The sequence below is a fragment of the Myotis daubentonii genome, chromosome 3, assembly GCF_963259705.1.
Source record: "Myotis daubentonii chromosome 3, mMyoDau2.1, whole genome shotgun sequence".
Classification (NCBI taxonomy): domain Eukaryota; kingdom Metazoa; phylum Chordata; class Mammalia; order Chiroptera; family Vespertilionidae; genus Myotis; species Myotis daubentonii.
Window position 1 is genome coordinate 54,361,971 of NC_081842.1, and position 27,782 is coordinate 54,389,752.

Consider the following 27,782-nt stretch of genomic DNA (forward strand, 5'->3'; position numbering starts at 1 on the left):
CCCGACTCGCGAGGCCTCCCGGAGGCGCGCCCGCCGCCCCGCCATGCGGGTTGAGGGCACGAAGCAAGGGCGCACGCCCAGCTCGCTCGCGGTTCCTCTCGCCCCGGAAGTGACCGTTTGGCGGAGGCGCTTGGCGCCCTACGCGGCCCGGGATTGGGCGCCGGCGGGTGAGGTCATCACAAGGCGCCGCGGAGGGACGCGGGAAGAGCAGGTAAGAAGGCGTGCGGCGCCGGCGGGGCTGAAGCTGGGCTCCCGCGCGTTTTCCTTTCTGGGGCCTCGGGGTCCACGTTGGCTTCCCCGGGCCTCTCTGCCTGTTAGAGTTTTCTGTGCCCGCGAGGCCCGCGTCGCCGACTCCACCGTAACGCAGAGAGCTTCCCCGGCCGAGCCTGCCACTCCCTCCTCCGGCGCCCCCGGCCGAGTTGGACCTTCGTCCCTTACCTTCGGCAGCCACGGCGGTCCTTTCCTGGTTAGGTTCTCATCAGAACGTGTGACCCGGCGTGTGCTCGGAAAGTAAGGCCGCCACTTTTGCACTTCCCTCTCCCAACGTTTGGGTAACTACGAAGGGCTACATTCTTTTGGTCAAAATGTGGCCTTTCCCAGGCTCCCCTACAAACTAAACGGTTGATTGATTGGTAGGAGGATTCAGGCAGAGGGTTCTTCTTTCATTAGACCTTCCGACGGGAGAAGGACTGGGAGACGTCATTGTAGAGGACTTCGTGGAAGGGAAAGAACTTAAGCGTTATTTGGTCATACTGTTTTCTTCGTTGAAAACTTTACAAAAGGTCTTCTGACAACTTTTAAATATTATTCAGTAAGAGAAAATAATAGCTATCACTCTACTAGGGTCCTTGATGCGGGTTTTTATGTAATTCTCAAATAACTCTATGTGGTCATAATTAGGATAACAGGGTTCATACGTTTCTTTAGTAGTCGGTGCCACTGTCTTTATGTCGTAAGAAATCTTTCCTGAAACTCCCTTGCTGTGTGTAATCCCTTTCTTGCCTGCCAGTAAAAATAAAGGGACTAGTTTCGTTCCCTTCTGTCCAGGTTTTCTTCTTCTTCTCCAACACTCTTAGTGACCCAGATTCTTTTCATTCTTGCTAGTGCCATTGGCACAGCTCTTTAGTCATGTTGGCTGCTAACCAGCTCCTCCACATCAAGAGCAACTTGGGAAACCCCAAGCATGTGAAGAGAAGCTGACCTATACTTACTGCAGTGATAATGACTATGTGGTAGCGTAACCTCAGTCTTCCGGGCTTTGCTCGTTTTTCAGCTCTCAACCATAGGACATCCGAGGAGGAAGACCAGCATTTCTCTGGGAAGACGCTTAACTTCCTTTTAAATCTTCAAGGATACCCGGAATTGATACATCTGAGAAGGGGGCAAAGAACCAGGCCGAATAACAGTTTTAAAGGCACAGATACTTGGAAAGGACAACTGGGGTGTATGGCGGTATGGTTGGAGCAGAGTGTTTAGAGTAGCAATCACTCAGTTATTAAAGATGTTGCCCTTTATCCTGTTTTTTTTTACAGTGTACGTGAAGTTGAGCCTTTCAAGGCCCTGGTCAGGCGATTCTGATTCATGCAAATCTTTCACTTGCTCATGCCACTCCCTGAGAACAGCGCGGTGTGGCGGAGCCTGTGCGCCCGCAGCCTGGCCGAGGAGGCTCTGCGCACGGACATCCTCTGCAACCTGCCCAGCTACAAGGCCAAGCTGCGGGAGCTCGGGGCCACACCGCAGCCCCCAGCCCCGTGCTCAGTGCTTCTCATAGCTTGAGTCGGGCGCCTGGCTTCACTATCCCTCCCGCCTTCCAGGGCACCACACTCTGGATTCTAGTCCACTCAATGAGGTAACTTGTGTGTGGCAGAGTACCTCCCAGGTGGCCCAAGTAGAATTTCAAAATAGGAAAAGATTTTCTTGATCATGCCTCCTTTTCTTTATACAAATCTTTCACTTGCTCATACCACTCCTGACTATGGAGTGGTATGAGCAAATCTTTCACTTGCTCATCACCCTCCTGACCATGTCCCGTTCTTCATGTTTAGTATTCTCTCTGGTTGTTCAGAACTGCCAACTTTTGCACTCCACCCTTTCTAAAAATGCTCACAGAGTACCCCACCTTTCCCAACCCACTCTATGATCTCATTAGGTGTTGGAAGGGATCTATTATCTAATTAAAGTAATTCACAATGGGATATGATTAGTTGTTGTGCTTGACCCTTTAGGCATCTGTGTATGAGAGGTTTGTTGACTTGAAACCTCAATGTGGGGGTAGTGGCACTTAACCTATTTCTGGTGGGCTTTCCAGTCCTCATAAGAGAATAACAAGAAACAGTAGCTTGACAACTTATTTCTGAAAGATGGTTTTGATTCAATGCAGATTTAATTACATTTTTTCCCACTGCCTTTTACTATAGCAGTTTCATTGTTTAAAACTTTTTGATGGTGGACTTTGGGTATGTGTCAAATAATAACAAATTTTAATCTTGCAGACTAAGTAAAGTAATTTTGGGGACTCTGGTTGAGTTATGGATCAGTACTCTGCGTGATAAATGTTGATTGATTAAAATCAAAAACCTCCAGTGTATGAATTTCTGGGGCTTTCCCAACTCTTTTTTAACATTCCCTATATTAGGTCTCTCTTTTTGTCTTTCTAACTAGCTACGTAATCAGTAAATATTATCCATGTGATATAGAGATTATAAAAAACAAATTGAACTTTTTAAAATTCTTTATTGTTTAAAGTATTACATAAGTCTCCTTTTTTCCCCCCATTGACCTCTTCCTGGCCACTCTCACCCCCTAGCACATGCCCTCGTCCCCCTACTATCTGTGTCCACTGGTTGTGCTCAGATGCATGCATACAAGTCCTTTGGTTGATCTCTTACCCCCTCACCTCCCCTGCCTTCCCTCTTAGGTTGGATGGTCTGTTCAATGGTTCTATGTCTCTGGCTCTATTTTTTCATCAGTTTATCTTGTTCATTATATTCCACAAATGAGGGAGATCGCATGATATTTATCTTTCTTCGACTGGCTTATTTTGTTTAGCATAATGCTCTCCAGGTCCGTCCATGCTGTTGCAAATGGTAAGAGTTCCTTCTTTTTTTTTTTTATAGCAGTGTAGTATTCCATTGTGTAGATGTACCACAACTTTTTTTATCCACTCATCTGCTAATGGGCACTTAGGCTGTTTCCAAATCTTAGCTATTGTAAATTGTGCTGATATGAACATAGGGTTGCATATATCCTTTCTGATTGGTGTTTCTGTTTTCTTGGGATATATTCCTAGAAGTGGGATTACTGGGTCAAATGGCAGTTCCATTTTTAGTTTTTTGAGGAAACGCCACACTGTTTTCCACAGTGGCTGCGCCAGTCTGCATTCCCACCAGCAGTACAAGAGGGTTCCTTTTTCTCCACATCCTCGCCACACTTGTCTTTTGTTGATTTGTTGATGATAGCCATTCTGACAGGTGTGAGGTGGTACCTCATTGTCATTTTGATTTGCATCTCTTGGATGACTAGTGACTTTGAGCATGTTTTCATATGTCTCTTGGTTTTCTGAATGTCCTCTTTCGAAAAGTGTCTATTTGGGTCCTTTGCCCATTTTTCGATTGGATTGTTTATCTTCCTTTTGTGAAGTTGTATGAGTTCCCTATAAATTTTGGAGATTAAACCCTTATCGGAGATAACATTGGCAAAAATGTTCTCCCATGCAGTGGGCTTTCTTGTTTTGTTGATGGTTTCTTTTGCTGTGCAGAAGCTTTTTATTTTGATGTAGTCCCATTTATGTATTTTCTCCTTAGTTTCCATTGTCGTAGGAGCTGTACTGGTAAAGATATTGCTACAACATATGTCTGTTATTTTGCTGCCTGTGGATTCTTCTGAGATTTTTATGTTTCCTGTCTTACGCTTAAGTCCTTTATCCATTTTGAGTTTATTTTTGTCTATGGTGTAAGTTGGTGGTCTAGTTTCATTTTTTTTTTTTTGCCTGTATCTGTCCAATTTCCCCAACACCATTTATTGAAGAAACTGTCTTGACTCCATTGTATGCTCTTGCCTCCTTTGTCAAATATTAATTGAGCATAATGGCTTGGGTTGATTTCTGGGTTCTCTGTTCTGTTCCATTGGTCTATATGTTTGTTCTTGTGCTAGTACGTACCAGGCAGTTTTGAGAACAGTGGCTTTGTAATATAGCTTGATATCTGGTTTTGTGAGCCCTCCAACTTTGTTCTTCTTTTTCAGGATTGCTGCTGCTATCCGGGCTCTTTTTTTATTTTAGATGAATTTTTGGAGAGTTTGTTCTAGATCTGTGAAATATGCCATTGGTATTTTAATGGGGATTGCATTAAATCTATAGATTGTTTTGGGTAGTATGGACATTTTAATGAAGTTGATTCTATCAATCCATGAATACAGTCTATTCTTCCATTTGTTTATGTCTTCCTCTATATCTTCTTTCAACATCCTGTAGTTTTCTGAGTACAGGTTTTTTACCTCCTTAGTTAAGTTTATTCCTAAGTATCTTAATTCTTTTGTTGCAGTGGTAAATGGGATTGTTTTTTTAGTTTCTCTTTCTGTGAGTTCATTATTGGTGTATAAAAAGGCCATCGATTTCTGGGTGTTAATTTTGTATCCTGCTACGTTGCCGAATTCATTTATTAGGTCTAGTAGTTTTTTGATGGAGTCTTTGGGGCTTTCTATGTATATCGTGTCATCTACGAATAAGGACATTTTACTTCTTCTTTTCCAATTTGGATGCCTTTTATTTCTTCTTGTCTGATCGCTATGTCTAGCACTTCCAGTGCTATGTTGAATAGGAGTGATGAAAGTGGTCATCCCTGTCTTGTTCCTGTTCCTAGGAGAAATGGTTTTATTTTTTGCCCATTGAGTATGATGTTGGCTGTAGCTTTGTCATATAAGGATTTTATTGTGTTGAGGTATGACCTCTCTATTCCCACTTTGCTGAGATTTTTTTTATCAAGAAAGGGTGTCAGATTTTGTCAAATGCTTTTTCTGCATCAATTGATATGATTATGTGATTTTTCTCTCTCAATTTGTTTATGTGATTTATCATGTTTATTGATTTGCCGATATTGAACCAGCCTTGCATCCCCAGAATAATTCCCACTTGGTCATGGTGTATGATCTTTCTAATGTAATGCAGGTTCCGATTTGCTCGAATTTTGTTGAGGAAATTAGCATCTATGTTCATCAGGGATATTGGCCTGTAATTCTCTTTCTTTGTAGTGTCTTTATCTCATTTTGGGATTAGGGTAGTGGTGGCTTCATAGGAAGAGTTTGGAAGTGTGTCTTCCTCTTGAATTTTTTTTTTAATATTTTTTTTAAATATATTTTATTGATTTTTTACAGAGAGAAGGGAGAGAGATAGAGAGTTAGAAACATCGATGAGGGAGAAACATCGATCAGCTGCCTCCCGCACATCCCCCACTGGGGAAGTGCCCGCAACCCAGGTACATGCCCCTGACCGGAATCGAACCTGGGGCCCTTCAGTCCGCAGGCCGACGCCCTATCCACTGAGCCAAACCGGTTTCGGCGTTTTTTTAATATTTTTATGTTTTTATTGATTTCAGAGAGGAAGGAAGAGAGAGAGAGAGAGAGAGAGAGAGAGAGAGAGAGAGAGAGAAAGATCCATGATGATAGAGAATTATGGATTGGCTGCCTTCTGCAAGTTCCTCACTGGGGATTGAGCCCACAACCTGGGCATGTGCCCTTGACTGGAATGGAACCTGGGACCTTTCGGTTCGCAGGCCGACGCTCTATCCACTGAGCCAAACCGGCCAGGGCTTGAATTTTTTTGAATAGTCTGAGAAGGATAGGTTTTAGTTCTTCTTTGAATGTTTGGTAAACTCCCCTATGAAGCCATCTGGACCAGGGCTTTTGTTTGCTGGAAGGTTTTTGATTAGTGTTTCAATTTCATCCATAGTTATTGTTCTATTCAGGTTTTTTTTATTCTTCCTGGTTGAGTTTTGGAAGCTTGTAATTTTCTAGGACTATGTACATTTCGTCTAGGTTGTCTGGTTAGTTGGAGTTACAGTTGTTAATAGTATTTTTTTTTTCTTATAATCTTTTCTATGTCTGTGGAGTCAGTTTTTGCTTTACCTCTTTCATTTCTGATTTTGTTTATTTGGGTCCCCTCTCTTTGTTTCTTGGTGAGCCTGGCTAGAGGTTCATCAGTCTTGTTTATCCTTTCAACGAACCAGTTCTTGGTTTTATTGATCTTTTGTATTGGTGTGTTGTGGGTTTTTTGGGTATTTTGTTTGTTTGTTTGATTGTTGTTGGTCTCTGTCATTTATTTCTGCTCTGATCTTATTTCCTTCCTTCTGCTTACTCTGGGCTTTTCTTGCTGCTCTCTTTCTCATTCTTTGAGTTGTAGGGTTAGACAATTTATTACCATTTTTTCCTGTCTTTTGAGGTAGGCCTGTAAAGCTATGAATTTTCCTTTCGGGACTGATTTCACTGTGTCCCATAGATTTTGGATTGTTGTGTTTTCAATGTCATTTGTTTCCAGGATGCTTTTTATTTCTTATTTAGTAAACCAATCTTTGTTTAGTAACATGCTGTTTAGCCTCCAAGTGTTTGACTTTTTTTCCGTTATTTTATTGTAGTTGATTTCTAATTTTATGCCATTGTGATCTGAGAAGATGCTTGATATGATTTCTACCTTCTTGAATTTGAAGAGACTTTGCCTGTGTCCTAATATATGGTGTATCTTTGAAAATGTCCCATGTGTACCCAAGAAGAATGTATATTCTGTAGCTTTGGGGTGAAATGTTCTGAAGATGTTGATTAGTTCCACCTGATCTAGTGAGTCATTTAGGATTGCTGTTTCTTTGCTGATTTTATGTTTATTTATTCAGTGGTGTCAATGGGGTATTAAAAAAGTCCCCTACCATGACTATATTGCTGTCGATCTTTCCATTGATAGCTTCCAGAAGGTTTTTTATGTATTTGGGTGCTCCTGTATTGGGTGCATATGTTTACCAGAGTTATATCCTCTTGTTGAATTGCTTCCATTAGTATTATGAAGTGGCCCTCCTATCTCAACATGGCCTTCACTTTGAGGTCTATTTTGTCAGGTATAAGTATTGCTACCCCAGCTTTTTTATTTATTTATTTATTTCCATTTCCATTTCCATTTGCCTGAAAATTTTTTTCCATCCCTTCACTATCAGTCTTTATGAGTCTTGTTCTGAGGTGGGTCTCTTGTAGACAGCAAATATATGGGTCATGTTTTCTTATCCATTCAGCTATCTGTGTCTTTTGATTGGGACCATTAATCCACTCAAGTTTAAGGTTATTGATAGGTACTTGTTTGTCACCATTTTATTCTTTATGCCTATGTAACTTCTTCCCTTTCTAATTCTTCTTTTTATATCAGCCCCTTTAGCATTTCTTGCATTGCTGGAATTGGTGGTAATAAACTCCCTTGGCCCTTTTTTGTCCATGAAGCTCCTGATTTCACCTGGAATTTTGAATGGTAGCCTTACTAGGTATAATATTCTTGGATTCAGTCCCTTGCTTTGCATCACTTTGTATATTTCATTCCATTCCCTTCTGGCCAGATGTGTTTCTGTTGAGAAACCAGTTGATAGTCTAATGCAGTGATGGCAAACCTATGACACGTGTGTTACTCTGACATGCGAACTAATTTTTTTTGGTTGATTTTTCTTTGTTAAATGGCATTTAAATATCCTTTCTAATAAAAGATAAAAAGGGTAATTGACCGTACCTTCACTATGTCTCCCATTGGCTAATCAGTGTGATATGCAAATTAACCGCCAACAAAGATGGTGGCTAATTTGCATACTGCAGGCAGGGCGGGACAGCACCATCCCGTCTGCCCTGCCACCATCCGTGCCCGCTATCTGCGACCCGGGGCGGTGGGCGTCCCGTGTGCGACCTGACCTGGGGCAGCGCCCCAACCCCCAGATCGGCCATGCCGTGTATGCGACCTGGGGAGGCGGGGCAGGCACCGAGGGATCGGGCCTGCCGTCTGCCACCCGGGAGCGGACCTAAGCCAGCAGGTGATTATCTCCTGAGGGGTCCCAGACTGTGAGAAGGCACAAGTGGGGCTGAGGGGGACACACACACACACACACACACACACACACATACACACACCAGTGCACAAATTTTTGTGCACCGGGCCTCTAGTATAAAATAAATATCAAAAATATAAGTCTTTGTTTTACTATGGTTGCAAATATCAAAAAATTTCTATATGTGACACGGCACCAAGAGTTAAGTTAGGGTTTTCCAAAATGCTGACACACTGAGCTCAAAAGGTTCGCCATCACTGGTCTAATGGGAGATCCCTTGTAGGTAACTTTTTGTCTCTCTGGCAGCCTTTAAAATTCTTATTTTGTATTGATGTTTGCCAATTCAATTATGATGTGTCTTGTTGTCAGTCTTTTTTGGGTTCATCTTGTTTGGTTTACTGTGTGCTTCTTGGACGTGTGTGGCTTTTTTCTTCCCAACATCAGGGAAGTTTTCTGTCATTATTTCTTCAAAAAGGTTTTCTATTCCTTGCTCAGCTTCCTCTCCTTCTAACACCCCTATTATGTGGATGTTATTTCGTTTTGTGTTGTCCCAAAGCTTCCTTAGGCTCTCCTCCTGCTTTTTAAGTTTTCTTTGCAGTTGCTGCTCTGCTTGGGTGGCTTAACTAGCGGTCTTCTAACTCACTGATAAGGTCCTCAGCTTCTTTTAGTCCAGCAGTCACCACTGGTGATCCATGAGGTCCTAAAGGTTGGTGACTGCTGTATCTAGTCTGCTTTTGAAAATTTCCATTGTGTTCTTTATTGCATCATTTCCTCTTGATTCTTCATTTCTCCTTGATTCTTACATATGTTGTTGAATTTGTCTTCCATCCTTTTCAGTGTCCTTATAACCATTACTCTGAATTCTTTCTCTGACAACCTGCTTGCCTCCATTTTGTTTATTTCCTTTTCTGGTGATTCCTCCTTTTCTTTCAAATGGGGGTGGTTCCTTTGTCTCCCCATTTTTGCTGTTCCTTTGTGATTGTTTCTAGGTATTAGATCAAACTGCCATTCCACCCAGATATTTTGAGTTTGTCTTATATAGTAGATGTTTTGTGGGACCCAGTGGTGCAATCCGATCTTCTGGGCTGGGTAATATAGGGATGCCCCCTACTTGGGATATTTCGGTTCTCTTGGTGTAGTTGGGTCTTGAGTGTTATTGTGCCATTCGTGGATGGAGTCTCCTCGCAGAGTTTCTGGTTATGAGGCTCACTCTCTACCACATTTACTGAACAGCACAAAATACAACTTGACAAGTCATGACACAAAGAGAACAAAACACAAATGTACTCACAACACCAATAACCCCAATATAAGTGACCACCAGAGAAAAGAGAATTAGGAGGGAGAAAAGAGAGCAAAAATGATAAAGAGATAAGAAGAAAAAGGTAAGAGAGAAAAGAAAGAAGAAAAAACATCTAGCAGAAAAAATACCACAAAATAAATAGATAAATGAAAAAATGCAAACAAAAGAACACCCAGAAAAAGGGGTGGGGCAGAATCTGTAGAAGCAGAGCTTATATACAGAAAGCAAGATTAAGGAATTGAATGAATAGGGGAAGGACCTCAGTTCAGTATAGAGGAGGTAGAAAGAGAATGAGTGAATAAGAAGAAAAGAAATGTAAAAATATTTAAATAAAAAGATAAAACAAAAAAATAATTTTTTAAAATTTATCTTCGTCCATTTTGGGAAAAGAATAGAGAGAGCAGGTAGGCTTGAGTTTAATGAGTGATACTAATTAAACAATTAGAAGAAGAAGAGAGCAAAAGAGGAGGGGGGGAAGCATAAAAAATTGGCAAAGAAATAAAATAGTTGGGTACATGGACTTGGAGCAGAGGAGAGGAAATTAGGTATATGAGTAAGCCAACAGAGACCACAGTAATAATAACATGTCAATAAAGCAGATAAAGAAGATCAATTTAACAAGGGGTAAAAAGAAAGGAAAGAGAAGCTAAGGCGGGAAAGGAGAAGCGAAAACAGGATGGAAAAGGAGAAGTAAAGAAGAAAAGGGTGGGAAAAAAGATAAAATAATAAAAATAGAATGAAGAAAAAAGAAAGAAAATAAAAAATATCCTATATAGCCCTGGCCAGTTTGTCTCAGTGGATAGAGCGTTGGCCTGTGGACTAGAGGGTCCCGGTTCGGTTCTGGTCAAGGGCACATGCCCAGGTTGCAGACTCAGTCCCTGGTGGGGGCTGTGCGGGAGGCAGCCGGTCAATGGTTCTCTCTCATCACTGATGCTTCTGTCTCTCTTTTCCTCTCCCTTCTCTCTGAAATCAAAGGGTAATAATGCAAATTGACCCTAACAGCAGAACGACTGGGAATGACTGGTCACTATGACACACACTGACCACCAGGGGACAGACACTCAATGCAGGAGCTGCCCCCTGGTGGTCAGTGCTCTCCCACATGGGGAGCTCTGCTCAGCCACAAGCCAGGCTGAAGACTGCCAGCACAGCTGTGCTAAGGATGTCCAACTGCAGCTTGGGCCTGCTCCCTGCTGGCAAGTGGACATCCCCCGAGGGCTCCCGGGCTGCCAGAGGGATGTCTGGGGTCCCAGACTGCGAGAGGGCACAGGCTGGATTGAGGGTCCCCACCCCTCCCCAAGTGCACAAATTTTTGTGCACCAGGCCTCTAGTATTTTTAATAAAAGATAAAGTTAAAAAGTGAAGTGTCATTTGTTTCAGCCAAGTTTTAATGCCCCATGGAGGCTGGTTTAAGACCCCACTCTTCTGTCTGCCACTTCTCAGTTTCCTGTTAGGTAGTCAGCATGAAGTTCCAGGCAATCCACCACTCCTCTGTTTGTGTCTGTCTCCACAGCCTTGGCTGGAAGCAGGTGGGACTAATCTGCCGGCTTTGTCTGTCTGCCTGCTATCAATCTTAATCTCTCAAGTGTCTGTGTGTGACATTGCTATAGGTGGGCAGGGTGCTGTATTGCTTTCCAGCCCAGTCCTTGAGGGCTCCTCAGGACTATTCAGAGTTTTTGTGTCCTTTGTACAGCTTTGGGTGTGGCTGTATTAGCTGTCTTGAGGCTGCTGAGAGGGGCTGACTCTTCAGGAGAAAAATGGCTGCTTAGGTCCAGAGGGTCAAGAATGTTTCGGTGCCAGATTTCTGGTTACCTCTCCCCAATTGCTCTCCTCCACCGCCTTTCCCCAGACTCCACAAATCCGCACCTCCACCTGCACCGCAGCCACGGGTTAGTGTTTGTATTTGAAAGGTCCTATGCACTGGGTTCATGCCGGGAGCCGGTCCATGCTTGCTGTTTCAAGGGACCTGGCATATATGGCATACTGTTCTTAATATGTTTGCTCACCTTCTTGGCACTATGTGTTTTAACCAAGGTCTCCTCTCTGAGAAAGGTTGTTTCCCCAGGTAGGGATTTTCCCCTGAAGTTAGGGAGGGAATAAAACCTTTTAACTAAGTGCCAGGTGGGTAATTAATCACTTTAACTACGAACAATCACGCTTAAGCTACATAATCTTTACTCCCTGGAATGGAGATAAGAAACGCCCTAACCTTTGGAATAGAGATTGATAGGTTGGAATCAACTGGTATAAATACAGATGTAACAAGACAGAACTTAGAAGACAGAACCTACACAGAACCTAGAGACAGAAGAACTTCGCTGGAGAGAACATGGCAAAAGATCCTGGACAGAAACTGGCAACAGAACCTAGCGAGAGAACATGGCAAAAGATCCTGGACTGAACCTGACTACAGAAATTGGCAAGAGAACCTGACTAGAACCTGGTGACTGAACCTGGCTGGAGAACCTGGACAGAACCTGCCTGGAGATCCTAACCAGAACTTCGCTGGAGATCCAGACCAGAACTTGGCTGGAGATCCTGGCTAGGCTGCTGATCAACTGAACGCTGTCTCCGTGTCATTCCTTCTTCACCGACTCCATCCACACCTTTGGGAACCCATGGACCTGCTGGGGTTGGACCCCGGCAGGTTCAGGGAATAAAAGCAAAAACAAAACAGGCAACACAACCGTGGAACTGCTAGGGCAGCTCTTTAGGCCACCTTTCTGGACTCAGCCTCTTGCCGCTGTGGACTTAGATCTAGAATCCCCTGCTGCTAGCAGCCCTGTGGACTTCCTTTCCACAGTTGGTTGTTATACCTTTCCCCAAGGGACGCAGACTTGGTGCTGGGCAGCTTCCTTCTAACCCTCTTGGCTTGGTGGTCTCACGACTCTCTCCAAACCAGGTCCACAATCCTACCATTCTCCAGGCATCCTCTGCCCTTCCCGGCTGTGAATTGTCTCACCAGCTGTGTCTAATTAGCCAATTCCGGGTGGATGTTACTCGATTTAGATGCTCCTTCTATCTGCTCCGGGATAAGACTTGGGACACATCTGCCTATGCGGTGCCATTTTTCCCTCCAATCAGCATTCAAGTTAAACTTTTTTTACTCTGGTGCATAGAGGTTAAAGTATAGCTGACCTTAGTCTTACAAGATTAGTAGACTGAGAGTTACTACTGGTTCTATTATGGAAAATTTTACAGGAGCTATGTTGTTGCCTGCAGTAATCCCTTTTTAAAAATAATTTTTTAAAGCACATTTTTTATAAAAGTATGTTTTAAGTCAGGGGTCCTCAAACTTTTTAAACAGGCGGCCAGTTCACTGTCCCTCAGACCGTTGGAGGGCCGGACTATAGTTTAAAAAAAAACTATGAACAAATTCCTATGCACACTGCACATATCTTATTTTGAAGTAAAAAAACAAAACGGGAACAAATACAATATTTGTATTTGCATGTGGCCCGCAAGCCGTAGTTTGAGCACCCCTGTTTGAAGTGATTTCAGAGAGAGGAAGGGAGAGATAGAAACATCAATGATGAGAATCATCAATCAGCTGGGCAATAATCCTGTTAATGCAAAATCCATTTATTTCATTGCCTGACCTCACATTTTGACATGGAGTTTAACCAAATCAGTTTTTTAAATTGAATTAATCTTTTCCAGAAAAGAATTGAATTGTATTAGGAAGAAAACCTGCTAAAACTTTTGTCTCTCCAGTTGGCATTTACTTAAGTCCCCGGTGCAAAACCCTGCCTCATTTGTATCTTAGAGAAAACCTAAAATTCCAGCAGCGATCTAAAATTATATGCACACAAAATCTTAAAGCTGCCTTACCAGTGTGGCTCGGTAGTTGAGCATGGATGGATCCATGAGCCAGGAGCTCACAATTCAATTCCTGGTGGGGACAAATGCAGGGCTTGGAGATTGATCCCCAGTAGGGGGCGGGCAGAAGGCCCCTGATGTTTCTATCCCTGCCTTTCCCTTCCTCTCTGAAATCAATAAAAACGTTAAATTATAAAATAAAATAATCCTAAAGCTGTAGAGGACAGATTTCTAGACTTGAATGTTAATACACCATAAAAAAATTAAAACTCAAGGGTCAGCGGCCTCTGACCGAGTATGTGGCCTCCCCATCTTCGGCACTAAGAAGGACAAAGTCAACTGTTCATTTTATTTCAAAATTGGAGCATGTCATCATGGACACAGATGCTCTTGGTAGCACAATAAACCGACCTTTAGCCAGACCATTGCCCTCTTGAACATTTACCATAACCCTCAAAACTCTTACCAGTCTGCTGATGGTTTGCACTGTGCTATGATGATGAGTTTTTTGAGGAGGTTTTCACATAAATGGAGAAATACGGAGAGGTGGAGATGAATATTTGTAATAATCTTGGAGATCACCTCTTGGAAATGTGTTTTGCCGTGAAGAAGATGCGGAGAAAGCTGTGATTGACTTGAACAGCTGCTGCTTAGATGGGGCAGCCCATCTAAGCCGAGCTTTCCCCCGTGACCGACTTTTGGGAAGCCTGTTGCCACCAGTATGAAATGGGAGAGGGTACACGAGGCAGCTTCTGCAGCCTCTGCATCTTCATGCACCCGAAGCACATTTCCAGAGAGCTGCAGTGGGAGCTATATGGGCACCGGCACCGGCGCAAGAAGCATCTCAAGGTCCCAGGAGCGTCGCTCTTGGTCTAGAGACCATGGTTGCGGCAAAGGTGGTGGGGGGACGGGAGCGTGACAGGAGGCGGTTAAGGGATAGTGAGAGATCTGGGTGATTCTGAGCCAAGCCATTTTTACCGTATGTCTGCTAGAAAGTGTTGTAATTGATTGACCAAACCAGTTCATAATGGGAATTTAAAAAAAAAAAATGGAGAAAACAAAGATGAGTTTCTGAATAAAATTTGTAGTGATACAGTAAAAAAAATAAAAATAAAAAAATAAAACTCTAACTTACAAAATAAATGACCAAAACTCTAAAATTCATTACAGAATTTTAAACAAAATGATATGTAACTTAAATGGCCTTTTCAATGTCTAATTCAAATTTCATATTTTATGGTAGGATATTGACTTTATTATATAAGTTAATAATCACCACAGACAACAGTTCCTAATCCTAAATATTAATATCTTTCATTTTTAATTACAATAAGTGTCCTCTGGTTTATCAGGAACATTTGGCAAGAGCCTTTGTTATGTTGGAAAGTTATTTAACTAGTATTTCAATACTTGTCAGCAAAAATCAAACCACCCAAGATTCCTTAGCTTTACCTCCTTCTGAGTCATTTTCTCTCCCAAACCTCTCCATTAAAATGGAATTGCTTCAATCTGTTTAATTACTTTAATCTGTATATTGAGTGCTTCCACTGAGATTTTTAAAAATGTATCTTTTTGTCTTTTTCCCGTTTTGTCATTTTTATGAAAATTGCTTTATCTGATTTTGTAATGTTTCTATTAACTTTGATGACTGATTAGTGATTTTTTGCAGTCTAGTTAGTGATTTCTGTGTGTGTGTGTGTGTGTGTGTGTGTGTGTGTGACCAAAAATAGGAGGGAACATACTTTGTGTTGGGAATAGAAATTTTATGCAGATTGCCAGATTATTTTAAGTGAATTTTCAAAGCAATATTAGGAAATTTATCTGTGTACCATTGGATAAAATTGAGGTGTCAAACCTGAAAATACAAAGCAACTATGGCAATTTTTCACTAGGTAAATTCTACCTTGGCTTGTGAAATGAAAAATTAAATTTGTCCAAATTTGTTTGTTTCCTCTTATTTGACCATTAGAGATGTATAAATTGCCCTGATTTCCTTTTTTGCTTTGCCCATGGGCAATTACAGCAGGGAAGTATGTGGCAATTCCAGTTTATAGATTGGGGTGCCTTGTATATCGGGAACCTAAATTTTGTATATAGGTACTACTATTGTATAAGTGCAAGTAGGTAATAATGTGATTAAAAATTTTTCAGTATGAAATCTGTGGATAAAAGGGGCCACATGCTAACTTGACAAGCTCAGGGAAGGCCTGCATGGCAGTCTTGCAAACTCAAAGACCTAAAGTAAACCACAAAGGATGGTCTGAAATTAAACTTTGATTAAAGGCAATTATGGTAGGTAGTCACCTCCTAGGCCAGTATCTTCCCTGACAAGGTCAATCTTTAACTGAGCTTATGGTCTTTTTGCATCTACAATAACATATTGAAATGTCAGAGTAGCTTGTAACTTCCCTTTTTTTCTGGACCCATCAGGGCACAACCAAATGCCCTGGGTGCCGGGACAGATACCACAAATTCCTTCATTGTTATCATGTTAATTGTTGACTGTTAACTATCCTGTACCCACCTAAGTAAAAGAAGTATGTGTCTATCATTTTACTCTTTATCCAATCCCAGACTTTCCCCCTCCTTTGCTTTCTCTCGCCTCTCTAATCTATCACCAATGGTTTCATGTGAACCACCTACGTCTCCTCCTTTGATTGCAATGTATAAAATAGATGAAAAACTGCCATTCTTCTTGAAATATTAATGTTTATTGCATGTAACATTATTATATTTAAAATTGTTTTTCTTGAAAATACATTTTTAAAAGCCATTATCCAGAGCATTATCCCAGGTCATTGAGATTCTGTTTACTGGCAGTTGTCAATTGTCGACAATTTGGCTCAAGTAAACTCACAAAAATTCTTTACAGGTTTGAATGTTTTTACATTAATAAACTGACAACCAATGGGTCCAGGCTGCCTGTCACTACTTGAGGCAATTAAGCAGAGACAGGGTTGAATCATATATGAGCATTTATTCCAATAATGCTGGCAGTATGGGGGAGCAGCAGGTCATCCACAAAATCTGCTCTGAAACCCCCCATAGCCAGCTGCTTATATTGGGTAGGACAAAGATTACATGGGGAAGTAGGCAAAAGGAGTAAGAATGGGTATGCAAAATGGGTGTTACAGGTATGGGGAAGTAGGCATTGTGTGCTGGGAAGGACTCCATTGTTTGGACAACCTGGTTAATCCTTCCATGATAATAGGTAGTTACTGAATGAGTCTGTTCTGCATTCCAAGGTTGACTCCCAGGTTCCTGGGCATGCACTACTCCCAGCCAGATTAAAATGTCCTTTCTTTAATCAGAACAAGGCAATCAGAACATCTAATCTAATAAAAGAGAAACATGGTAATTAGCATGCTACCCTTTTCATTGGCTAATCAGGGTGATATGCAAATTAACTGCCAACTAAGATGGCGGTTAACCGCCAACAAAGATGGTGGCTAATTTGCATATGTAGACACAATGCAGGGAGGCGAAAGGGAAAGCAGGAAGAAGCCCCCTGTCACTGACAGTGATCGGAAACCCAGGGGGAAGCTAAGAGCCGGGGGGCAGGGCATAGGCGGCCCTGGGGGCCGCCTTTACCCCGCCCCCCGGCCATGGTCAGAGAATCGGGCGCCTTTGCCACCCTGGCCAGTGATAGCAGGAAGTAGGGGTGGAGCCAGTAATGGGAGCTGGGCATGGGCGAAGCTGGCAGTCCCAGGAGCTAGGGGTCCCTTGCCTGGGCCTAAAGCAGAGCCCGCGATCACGGGGGCCACTGTGGGTCCCCGCTGCCCAGGCCGGATGCCTCAGCCAGGGGCGTTAGGCCTGAGCAGGGGCAGAGCCTGCAATCGCGGGGAGCTGGGGATCCCCTGCCCAGGCCTAATGCCTCGGCCAGAGGCGTTAGGCCTGGGCAGGGGCAGAGTGAGAGATCGCAGGGAGCAGGGGGTCCCCTGCCCAGGCCTACTGCCTTGGCCAGAGGCGTTAGGCCTGGGCAGGGGCGGAGCCTGCAACTGCGGGGAGCTGGGGGTCCCCTGCCCAGGCCTGACACCTCTGCCGGAGGCCTCAGGTCTGGGCAAGGGGCCAATCCGGTGATCGGCGATCGGAGGGTGATGAGGGTCAACTCCTCTGGCCGAGGCATCAGGCCTGGGCGGGGGGTGGAGCCAGCAGTTGGAGGGGGCTGGGGGTCCCCTGCCCAGGCCTGATGCCTGGGCCAGAGGCATCAGGCCTGGGTGGGGGACGGAGCCAGTGATTGGGGGGATATGAGGGTCCCCTTGCCCAGGCCTGCAGCCTCGGTCAGAGGCGTCAGGCTTGGGCGGGGGGTGGAGCAAGCAATCAGAGGGAGATGGTGGTCCCCTCCCCAGGCATGATTCCTGGGCCAGAGGCATCAGGCCTGGGCGGGGGTCAGAGCCAGTGATGGGGGAAGATGGGGGTCCCCATCCAAGCCTGACACCTCTGGCGGAGGCGTCAGGCCTGGGCAAGGGGCCGATCAGGCGATCAGAGGGTGATGGGGGTCGATGCCTCTGGCCAAGGCATCAGGCCTGGGCGAGGGCGGAGCCGGTGATCGGGGGGGAGAGGGGGGTCCCCTGCCCAGGCCTGAATCCTGGGCCAGAGGCATCAGGCCTGGGCGAGGGCGGAGCCGGTGATCGGGGGGGAGAGGGGGGTCCCCTGCCCAGGCCTGACGCCTGGGCCAGAGGCATCAGGCCTGGGCGGGGGGCAGAACCAGTGATCGGGGGGAAATGAGGGTCCCCTGCCCAGGCCTGACACCTCTGGCCCAGGAATCATGCCTGGGGAAGGGGCTGATCCTGCGATTGGAGGGTGATGAGGTCAACGCCTGAGGGCTCCCAGTATGTGAGAGGGGGCAGGCTGGGCTGAGGGACACCCCCCCCCAGTGCACGAATTTCGTGCACTGGGCCCCTAGTGTTTAATAAAAGGGTAATATGCAAATAGACTGAACGGCGGAACGGACGAGTGCTGCTCAGCCACAGGCCAGGCTGATGGCTGGTGAGTGCTGTGGCAGTGTTGGGAGCGTCTCCTGCCTTGGTGGCAGTTGGACATCCTCTGAGGGCTCCCGGACTGGGAAATGATGCAGGCCAGGCTGAGTGACACCCCCCGCCCCAGGTGCATGAATGTCATGCACCAGGCCTCTCGTGTTTAATATTTCTTATAACTACCGCTAGTTCCCAATATTCTATTTTTGCCTCTAACAAGTACATTTAAAAGCAATAATGAATTAGTATCTTTTAGTCATTTTCTGTACTTTAAAGAATACTAACAAGCCCAGCTGGCATGGCTCACTGGTTGAGCATTGATGTAAGAACCGGGAGGTCATGGTTCAATTCCCAGTCAGGGCATATGCCTAGGTTATGGGCTCAATCCCAGGTGTGGGGCATGCAGGAGGCAGCTGATCAATGATTCTCATCGTTGATGTTTCTATATCTCCTTCTCCCTCTCTAAAATCAGTAAAAATATGGGGAAAAAATACTAACAAGTAAACTGTTTTTAATTAAGTTTTTAAATAAATTTTGTAAAATTTCTATTGATTTTTTAAAATTATTTTTATTTGTTTACTTTTAGAGAGAGAGAAACATCAAATGTTGTTCCACTTAGTTATCCATTAATTGGTTGGTTGATTTTTTTTTAATTAAATATATTTTTTATTTCAGAGAGGCAGGGAGAGAGAGCTAGAAACATCAATGATAAGAGAGAATCACTGATTGGCAGGCTGCCTCCTGCACACCCCTCACTGGGGACCAAGGCGGCAACCCGGCATTGTGCCCTGACCAGGAATTGAACCAAGACCTGGTTCATAGGTTGACACTCAACCATTGAGCCACACAGGCTGGGCTATTGGTTGACTCCTGTATGTGCCCTGACCAGGAATGGAACTCTCAACCTTGGCAAACTGGGACAACGCTCTAACCAACTGAACTACCCAGCCAAGGCCTGGTCTTCATTATTTATTTAAAAGTTTAGTATCCCTTGATATTGGGTCGCTGTACAAATTTTAAGGGCCAGGAGACTTTGGGAAAATTATTGAAAATTTCTGAAACTTAGTTTTATCCTATCTAATAGTAGACAAACATGGTAATTGACCATACCTTCACTATGCCTCCCATTGGCTAATCAGCACGATATGCAAATCAACCCAACCAAGATGGCGGCCCGCAGCCATGGAACTGGAGTGAGCAGGAGGCTTGCTTGCTCCAGTGATGGAGGAAGCCAAGGTTCCCCACCTGCTGTGGCCCGCTCTGAGCTCCGAAAGCAACAAAGTTTCAATTATAGCCGAAACCGGTTTGGCTCAGTGGATAGAGCGTCGGCTTGTGGACTGAAGGGTCCCGGGTTCGATTCCGGTCAAGGGCATGTACCTGGGTTGCGGGCACATCTCCAGTAGGAGATGTGCAGGAGGCAGCTGATCGATGTTTCTCTCTCATCGATGTTTCTAACTCTCTATCTCTCTCCCTTCCTCTCTGTAAAAGATCAATAAAATATATTTTTTTAAAAAAAAGTTTCAATTATCGAAGCTAGCAGACCCCAGATACCTCCTTGCCACGGAGCTGGAGCGAGCAGGAGCCGGCTCTCAGCTCTAGTGACGGCAACAAAGTTTCAATTATAGAAGGTAAATAAATCCCAGAATTAAAAAAAAGAAAAAAAGGAGAGGCTGGGAGCTTTAGTCGCCAGCCAGCCTGAAAATGTCCCTCAGCCCCTCACCCAGACTGGCCAGGCACCCCAGTGGGGACCCCCACCCTGAAGGGGTGTGACCAGCTGCAAACAGCCATCAGCCCCTCACCCAGGCTGGCCAGGCACCCAAGCGGGACCCCCACCCTGATCCAGGACACCCTTCAGGGCAAAGCAGCCAGCTCTCACCCATGCACCAGGCCTCTATCCTATATAGTAAAAGGGTAATATGCAAACTGACCCTAACAGCAGAAAGACTGGGAATGACTGGTCACTATGACACACACTGACCATCAGGGGGCAGACACTCAATGCAGGAGCTGCCCTCTGGTGGTCAGTGCACTCCCACGTCGGGGAGCTCAGTTCAGTCATAAGCCAGGCTGATGGCTGCCAGTACAGCGGTGGCGGTGGGAGCCTCTCCTGCCTCCTCAGCAGCGCTAAGGATGTCCGACTGCAGCTTAGGTCTGCTCCCCGCTGGCAAGTGGACATCCCCCAAGGGCTGCCGGGCTGCCAGAGGATTGTCTGATTGCCAGCTTAGGCCCAATCCCCTGGGGAGCAGGCCTAAGCCAGCAGGTGGTCATCCCCCGAGGGGTCCCAGACTGCGAGAGGGCACAGGCCAGGCTGAGGGACACCCCCCCCCCACCCAGTGCACAAATTTTTGTGCACCGGGCCTCTAGTTATCCAGAAAATGGAATAATACCAAGCAGAAAGGTTTCAAGAATAAAAGTAATATTCTGTTGATTTAGTCTCTGGTGCTAAGACCTAGGGGTCTGCATTTCTAACCAATTTTCCAAATGATGATTGGTGTAGTACAGGTTCTCAAATTCTAACATGCATCAGAATAATCTGGGGGGCTTGTTAAAAATATAGCTGGGCCCCAACTCCAGTTTGTGATTCAGTGGGCCTCAGAGGTCTTGACAATTTTTATTTCTAACAAGTTCCTAGGTGATACTGATGCTGCTAGTCTGGAGGCCATACTTTGAGGACCATTGGTTTAATATATATGATGCCACTTTGACCAGCTTAATAAAAATGCAAAAAGGCATAATGGTAATTGTTGATCACTCATTATTTACCAGGCACTATTTTATGTGCTTTACATAGATTACTTCATTTAATTCTCTCTGATTCTATGAAATAGGTGTTATCATTATTATCATTATCCCCATTTTTATAGAGAAGGAAAGTGAGTCACAGAGAAGAGGTTCTGTAACTTGCCCAAAGTCATCTAGCTAGAGACTAACCTGGGGACTCTAGTTCCAGAGCACACACTCTAAAACATTATTCTGATAAAAAATAAACCTGATTGTTGTGCAGCCCTCTCTTAAAAAGAATTTTTCCTAATTTAAAATAAATATATTTAGTGTTTATTCTTTTTTTATATATATTTTATTGATTTTTTACAGAGAGGAAGAGAGAGGGATAGTTAGAAACATAGATGAGAGTGAAACATCGATCAGCTGCTTCCTGCACACCCCCACTGGGGATGTGCCCGCAACCAAGGTACATGCCCTTGACTGGAATCGAACCTGGGACCCTTCAGTCTGCAGGCCGATGCTCTATCCACTGAGCCAAACGGGTTAGGCCTTTAGTATTTATTCTTATGTGAGCCTCACACCAAAGGCTGGAGAACCAGGCTTACTTGGGTTCCTGGTTGCAAGGGAAGCCCATTTCAGCATGTTCTAGCCTGTTGTGCCCATAATCCTGTGTTCAGCTAGGCTTTTATAGACTTCTTCAGTTTTCTTTTTGTTGTTGAGTTGTTTAGATGTCTTTTAAAAATATTTAAATGAAATATTACTTATTGCATTTGTCTCCTACCGTTAAGTTCTTAAGTAAAATATAACATATTTTTTTCCTCCTTCACAGTCTTCTCAGCCATTATGGCTGTCAAGTGGATTGGTGGACATTCTTCTCCTATTCTCTGCCTGAATGCAAGTTCAGAAGGGCTAGTGGCTTCTGGAGCAGAGGGTGGAGATCTCATGGCTTGGGGTGAAGATGGGACTCCATTGGGACATACACGCTTTGAAGGGGCCAATGACGTTACCTGTGTCTTATTCTCTCCCTCCTGCCCCACCAAGCTCTATGCCTCGCATGGAGAAACTATTAGCATACTGGATGTCAGATCCCTCAAAGGTTCCCTGGACCATTTTCATGTGAATGAAGAAGAAATCAATTGCCTTTCATTGAATGAAACCGAAAACCTGCTGGCTTCTGCTGATGACTCTGGAGCAATCAAAATCCTAGACTTGGAAAATAAGAAAGTTAGCAGATCGCTGAGGAGACATTCCAACATCTGTTCTTCTGTGGCTTTTCGGCCTCAAAGGCCTCAGAGCCTGGTGTCATGTGGACTGGATATGCAGGTGATGCTTTGCAAAGAATACTTGGGTAATGTCTAGATGGGATTTGTTAGCAGAATCAAATTGATCAGACTAAATATATATCTTTGAATTTTTTATTTTCTACTAACAGCCATAAGCTTTACTTCTAACGCATATTTTATGCTAACTTGACAAAGCCTATTAGATTTTATTCACAAAGTAATCGTTAATTCTTTAGTCTTTTCTCTGTGTTTTAATTCCTAATATCTGAGAATTCAAATATTTGATTCTAAACATTTTTTTAAAAGGGGCATGCTGAAGGAAGAGTTCATCACCCGCTTTCTTAAAAAAAAAAAAAAAAAAAAGTTGGAGGGACTGGGTCTGTTGTTTTATTTTGTTTTTGTTTGGCCAGGGTGGATCTGTTGTTTACTTTAAAATTCTGGGGTGCATTGCCCAGCTGGTGTGGCCCAGTGGTTGAGCATTGACCTATGAACCAGGAGGGCACGGTTCAATTCCTGGTCAGGGAACATGCCCAGGTTGCAGGCTCTGTCCCCTGTAGGAGGTGTACAAGAGGCCCCCAATCAATGATTCTCATCATTGATGTTTCTCCCTCCCCCTTCCTCTCTGAAATCAGTAAATTAATATATATTTTTTTAAATTCTGGAGTATGTTAATTGCATATTGTATATTGGTGGCCAGGTTTGAAGCATTATATTCATGCTGAGTTTTGAAAGGAACATCACAAATTAGCTCATATTCAGAGGAGAGTAGGTATATCTAGAAACCCCATTATGTCTGGAACTGTAGGTATTTAAATTTTGGTTTTCATGAGGGGAAAAGTGGAATATGCTGGTCTAAATAGAAGTCATAGGGAAGCATATTTTTGATTTAATTAAAGAAAACACTCTCACCCTGACATGTGTTGTTCAGTTGGTTAGAGCACTGTCCTGTACACTGAAAGGTGTTGATTCCCGGTAGGGGACTTATGGGAGGCAGCCGATCAATATTCTCTGTGTTCTTTCTCGTTCGTTCGTTCTCTCTCTCCCTACCGCCCCCTCCCCCCACTTCCTCTCTAAAATTAGTACAAGCATGTCCTCAGGTGAGGATTGAAAAAAAAACCACAACGCTTTCAAATAGCCACATAGCTTGAACTTTCCCATAGCAGATGTGCTTTCTCTTGAGAGTAAATCTCATATCACCAGAATGAAAATAATCATGGCTTCTTTTTGGTGAGCACTTAGTACTTGCCAGTGTTTTACATATATTAGCTTTCATTCTAATTATGCCCTGCTAGATAGCTATTCTTTTTTATACATGAGGAAACAGATTCAAATTTAGTGTTCACACAGCTGTATGAATTGGGATTCAAACCGCAGTCTCTCTGGCTCCAAAGCCTATATTTTACCTGCATGATATTTCAAGCAGAATACCATGAATAATGTGGTAAAAAAACGTTTTTGGTTTGGGAACACATCACTTCCAGAAAAAGAACCATTGTTTATTAAATGACCTATATGCCCACCACTATTCTAGGCATTTCATCTACTTTTTCAACTATATACAGTATCTTTCTTCTGAGACTCTGTGACTCTGTTAATCACATCAAATATTTTGTCTTTCCACCTTCTTGGCCAGTGATCTTTGCTACTCCCCCTCTACCCTCCTCACCCCTTCAGAATTTAGAAATAGATGAAGCTGATTTTTGTTGTCATTGTGACTGCCACTTCCCCTCTCTCAGGCTGCTGGCATTTAGTAGGCAGATCAGTGGCTGTCCGGCAGTCCCTAAACAGTGAAGAATTGTCCTACCCAAAATACCTATCTAGAATTACTCTAAACTTATTGGGCACAGTGAGTCTATAACCTCTAAAGTCTTTTTCCACTCTAGGTCTTTTTTATTTTTTAAAAAATATTTTTACTGATTTTTAGAGGAAGGGAGAGGGGGAGGGGGAGAAACATTGATGTGAGAGGATTGAGCCTGAAACCTGGGCATGTGCCCTGACTGGGAATCGAACCAGCAATCTTTTGCTACACGGGATGATGTCCAACCGACTGAGCCACACTGGCTGGGGCTCTACTCCTAGGTCTTGATCAAGCCCTTTAAGACCTACGATTTTCTACTGTAGTGGTGGTAATCTTCCTACTTGGTTGTGCAGAAAGATCTACACAACCAGGTGGATATCTGTTTTAAGTAGGCAGATTGTACAGTATCTCTTTGACTAGTCCTCTTATCAGTTTTCAATCACTGGTTCATTATTTAATTACTAGGGGCCCGGTGCACGAAATTCGTGCACTGGGTGTGGGGGGAGGGGGGGGTCCCTCAGCCCAGCCTGCCCCCTCTCACATACTGGGAGCCCTCAGGTGTTGACCCCCATCACCCTCCAATCGCAGGATCGGCCCCTTGCCCAGGCCTGATGCCTCTGGCCTAGGCGTCCAGCCCGGGCAGCGGGGACCTGCAGTGGCAGTGGGGGGCGCTGCGATCATGCGGGCTCCGCCCCTGCCCCTGCAGGATGCCTCTGGCTGAGGCGTTCGGCCCGGGCAGCGGGGACCCACAGCTGCAGCGGCCCCACGATCGTGGGCTTCACTTTAGGCCCAGGCAAGGGACCCCTAGCTCCTGGGACTGCCAGCTTCGACCGTGCCCAGCTCCCATCGCTGGCTCCATCACTGGCCAGGGCGGAAAAGGCACCTGATTCTCCGATCATGGCTGGGGGGCAGGGCAAAGGCCGCCTTTGCCCTGCCCCCCAGCTCTTAGCTCCCCCCTGGGTTTCCGATCACTGTCAGTGGCAGGGGTCTTCTTCCTGCTTTCCCTTTTGCCTCCCTGCATTGTGCCTACATATGCAAATTAACCGCCATCTTGTTGGCAGTTAACTGCCAATCTTAGTTGGCAGTTAATTTGCATATAGCCCTGATTAGCCAATGAAAAGGGTAGCTCGTACGCCAATTACCATTTTTCTCTTTTATTAGTGTTGACTAGGCATGGCAATAATGCAAAATGACCTGTATTCTTCAGATGAGAAAAGAAGTGTGGGCATCCAGAATTTACCATTTGCATCCAGTTCTAGGTAGGAAGCTTTAGTAGCGGCAACTGCTAGAGACCAGTATAAGAAATAAATATTTTATGACAAGGAGGCATAGGTCCTTGCTTGACTGCTAAGAATTGTTAAAAGTTCACTGTAGATTACCTTTTGCACTGGTTGTGATATAGCAATAGTGGCTAAGACAACACAACCATGCTTTTAAGAAATTATTTCCTTACTGAAGGTGAAACTCTAATTTTTTCCACAATTTACCTTTTAAAACCTGATTCTCCTTTATACTTTAAGACTATCCAGCCTATAGGGGAGTCTAAGAATCCTATATAATAAAAGGCTAATATGCAAATTGACCAAACAGCAGAACGACTGGTTGCTATGATGCGCACTGACCACGAGGGGGGCAGATGCTCAATGCAGGAGCTGCCCCCTGGTGGTCAGTGTGCTCCCAAAGGGAGAGCACTGCTCATCCAGAAACCAGGCTCATAGCTGGTGAGCACAGCGGCAGTGGTGGGCCTAAGCCATCAGTCAGACATCCTCTGAGGGCTCCCAGACTGTGAGAGGGTACAGGCCGTGCTGAGGGACCCCCTTGAGTGCATGAATTTAGTGCACTGGGCTTCTAGTATAGTTATAATATTGGGAGGAAGTTCTTACCAGGTTAATTTTGAGTTACTTCTCTCTGAGCAAATGTATTTTATCTCAAGGCAGAAATTTCATTACTACCACTCACAGTAAATATGTTCAACACACTTATCCTTGTTATTATAGAAATTATAAAAATTATATCTTTTGATTTAGATAGGTTTAAGTAATTAGGCAAAGCATACTCAGAGAGTCAGAGATTTATTTGTTTGTTTAACTCTCCAACCCCATGCTCTCCCAAAGGAAGAGAAGAACGGTCATCAATGGGAAAATAGCATTGCAAAAGCAACATCAAAAGCCAGCTTCACACTCAGGAGAGAACGCTGCACCTCCTCCTCATGGTTTCAGGTGTTCCACATGTTCAGAGAAACTTCTTTAGTAACGAACTGTAGAAATGATCCCTGAAAGTATAGTCTTGAGAGTCCAAACTGTGATTAATTAAGACACTTGAGACCACTTAGTTTTATATTAGATGCAAATAATAATTATAGTGTATGTGAAGGTATAAAGAATAACATTAAATAGGCATGCTCGCAATCCAGGAGCACTGGAAGTATGTTCCAGTCTTTCCCTTCCCCCTCTTCTTCCCTTACAGGCTCCCCTCTTCCCTCAGTGCGTGCATCTCCCAATCTAGGGGACCCCATGAGACTTGCAACTACAGGAACAATGGGCAGCAGCAGCTTGTCCCAGGCTAACCCCCCAAACCTGTCTCCAAAGCCCCTTTTTCTCTGACTTTCCAGTGAGCCAAGCAGCCCCACCTAGGCTCATTTCTTTCCTATAACATTTTTAGAGAACCAAAGCAGCCCACCTAGGCTCTCTCCTAATGCTGCTTCTATCCAAGGCCCTCCCTTGTTTCACTATCCCCAGCTTTAATGACGTACTGTACTCTAAAAGTCAAAATGAAAGAAAAAAAAAGAATGAAATAGTTTTTTCTTTGGAAATCTGAAACCATCATATATTTCTATAGTATATATGACTCCCCCCTCTTCCCCTCTCCCCCCCAATATCCACACCTGGAATGGTTGTTCTTGTTTCTGGAGTTTGACAGGTCATTAGTACTAACACAAGGATCAGGATGATGGAGGAGACTTTTTTTCCTTTAAAATTAATCTTTACACTTGATTTTAGCCAAAAGGCTGAGAAGTGATAAATGAATCTCTTATGTGGAAAGAAATGGTTTTTGTAGGGGAAGAAATAGTGTGCATGTGTGTTTTTATTGTAGGGGGAGTAATTTTGAGCAGGGTCATTTTGATATGATTGCATTCACTTCTAAACATTGGCCAGTTGTCCACTTTCTCTCCCTTTTAATGTTTTATAGGACTACTAGAGGCCCAGTGCATGAAATTCGTGCAGGGCAGGGGGGGCATCCCTCAGCCAAGCCTGCACCCTCTCCAATCCGGGATCCCTCTGTGGGTTTAGGCCCGATCCCTGGGACATCCTTCTCACAATCTGGGACCACTGGCTCCTAAATGCTCACCTGCCTGCCTGCCTGATCACCCCTAACTACCCCCTCTGCCAGCCTGATCATCCCTAATTGCCTCTGCCTGCCAGTGTGATTGCCCCTTACTGCTACCCCCCTCACCGGCCTGGTCGCCCCCAACTGCCCCCACCCCTGCCGGCCTGGTCACTCCCAACTGCCCCCCCCTGCTAGCCTGGTCACCCCCAACTGCCCCCCTCTGCCAGCCTGGTTGCCCTTAACTGCCCCCCCAGCTGGCCTGGTCACCCCTCACTGCCCCCCACCCCCTGCTGGCCTGGTCGCCCCCAACTCCTCCCCCCCCACCCCCCCCCCACCCCCGCATCAGCCTGGTAGCCCCACACAGCCTGCTGTTCAGTCATTTGGTTGTCCCTCACTAACACCCCTGCCAGCCTGGTTGCCCCGTGCAGCCTGCTGTTTGTTACTGTTACTGTTACTGTGACAGTGTCCTGGACAATTTGCATATTCCTCTAT

The 27,782-nt window shown here is 44.5% G+C and overlaps 1 protein-coding gene and 2 pseudogenes across 10 annotated transcripts in view; 2 read left to right on the top strand and 1 right to left on the bottom strand.

Moving 5' to 3' along the window:
• The first annotated feature begins 43 nt into the window (after positions 1–43).
• WDR53 (WD repeat domain 53) overlaps positions 44–27,782 on the top strand; it is a 30,821-nt gene continuing 3,082 nt past the window's right edge. The window contains exons 1-2 of one of the 10 annotated variants that reach the window (XM_059687528.1): positions 73–211; positions 21,712–22,205. In XM_059687528.1, the coding sequence (XP_059543511.1) occupies positions 21,726–22,205 (480 nt within the window). In that variant the 5' untranslated portion in view covers positions 73–211; positions 21,712–21,725. The other 9 variants (XR_009451846.1, XR_009451847.1, XM_059687529.1 and 6 more) reach the window with 9 other exon arrangements.
• On the top strand, positions 10,827–14,306 carry LOC132231839 (splicing factor U2AF 35 kDa subunit-like; annotated as a pseudogene).
• On the bottom strand, positions 26,050–26,251 carry LOC132231981 (small nucleolar RNA U3; annotated as a pseudogene).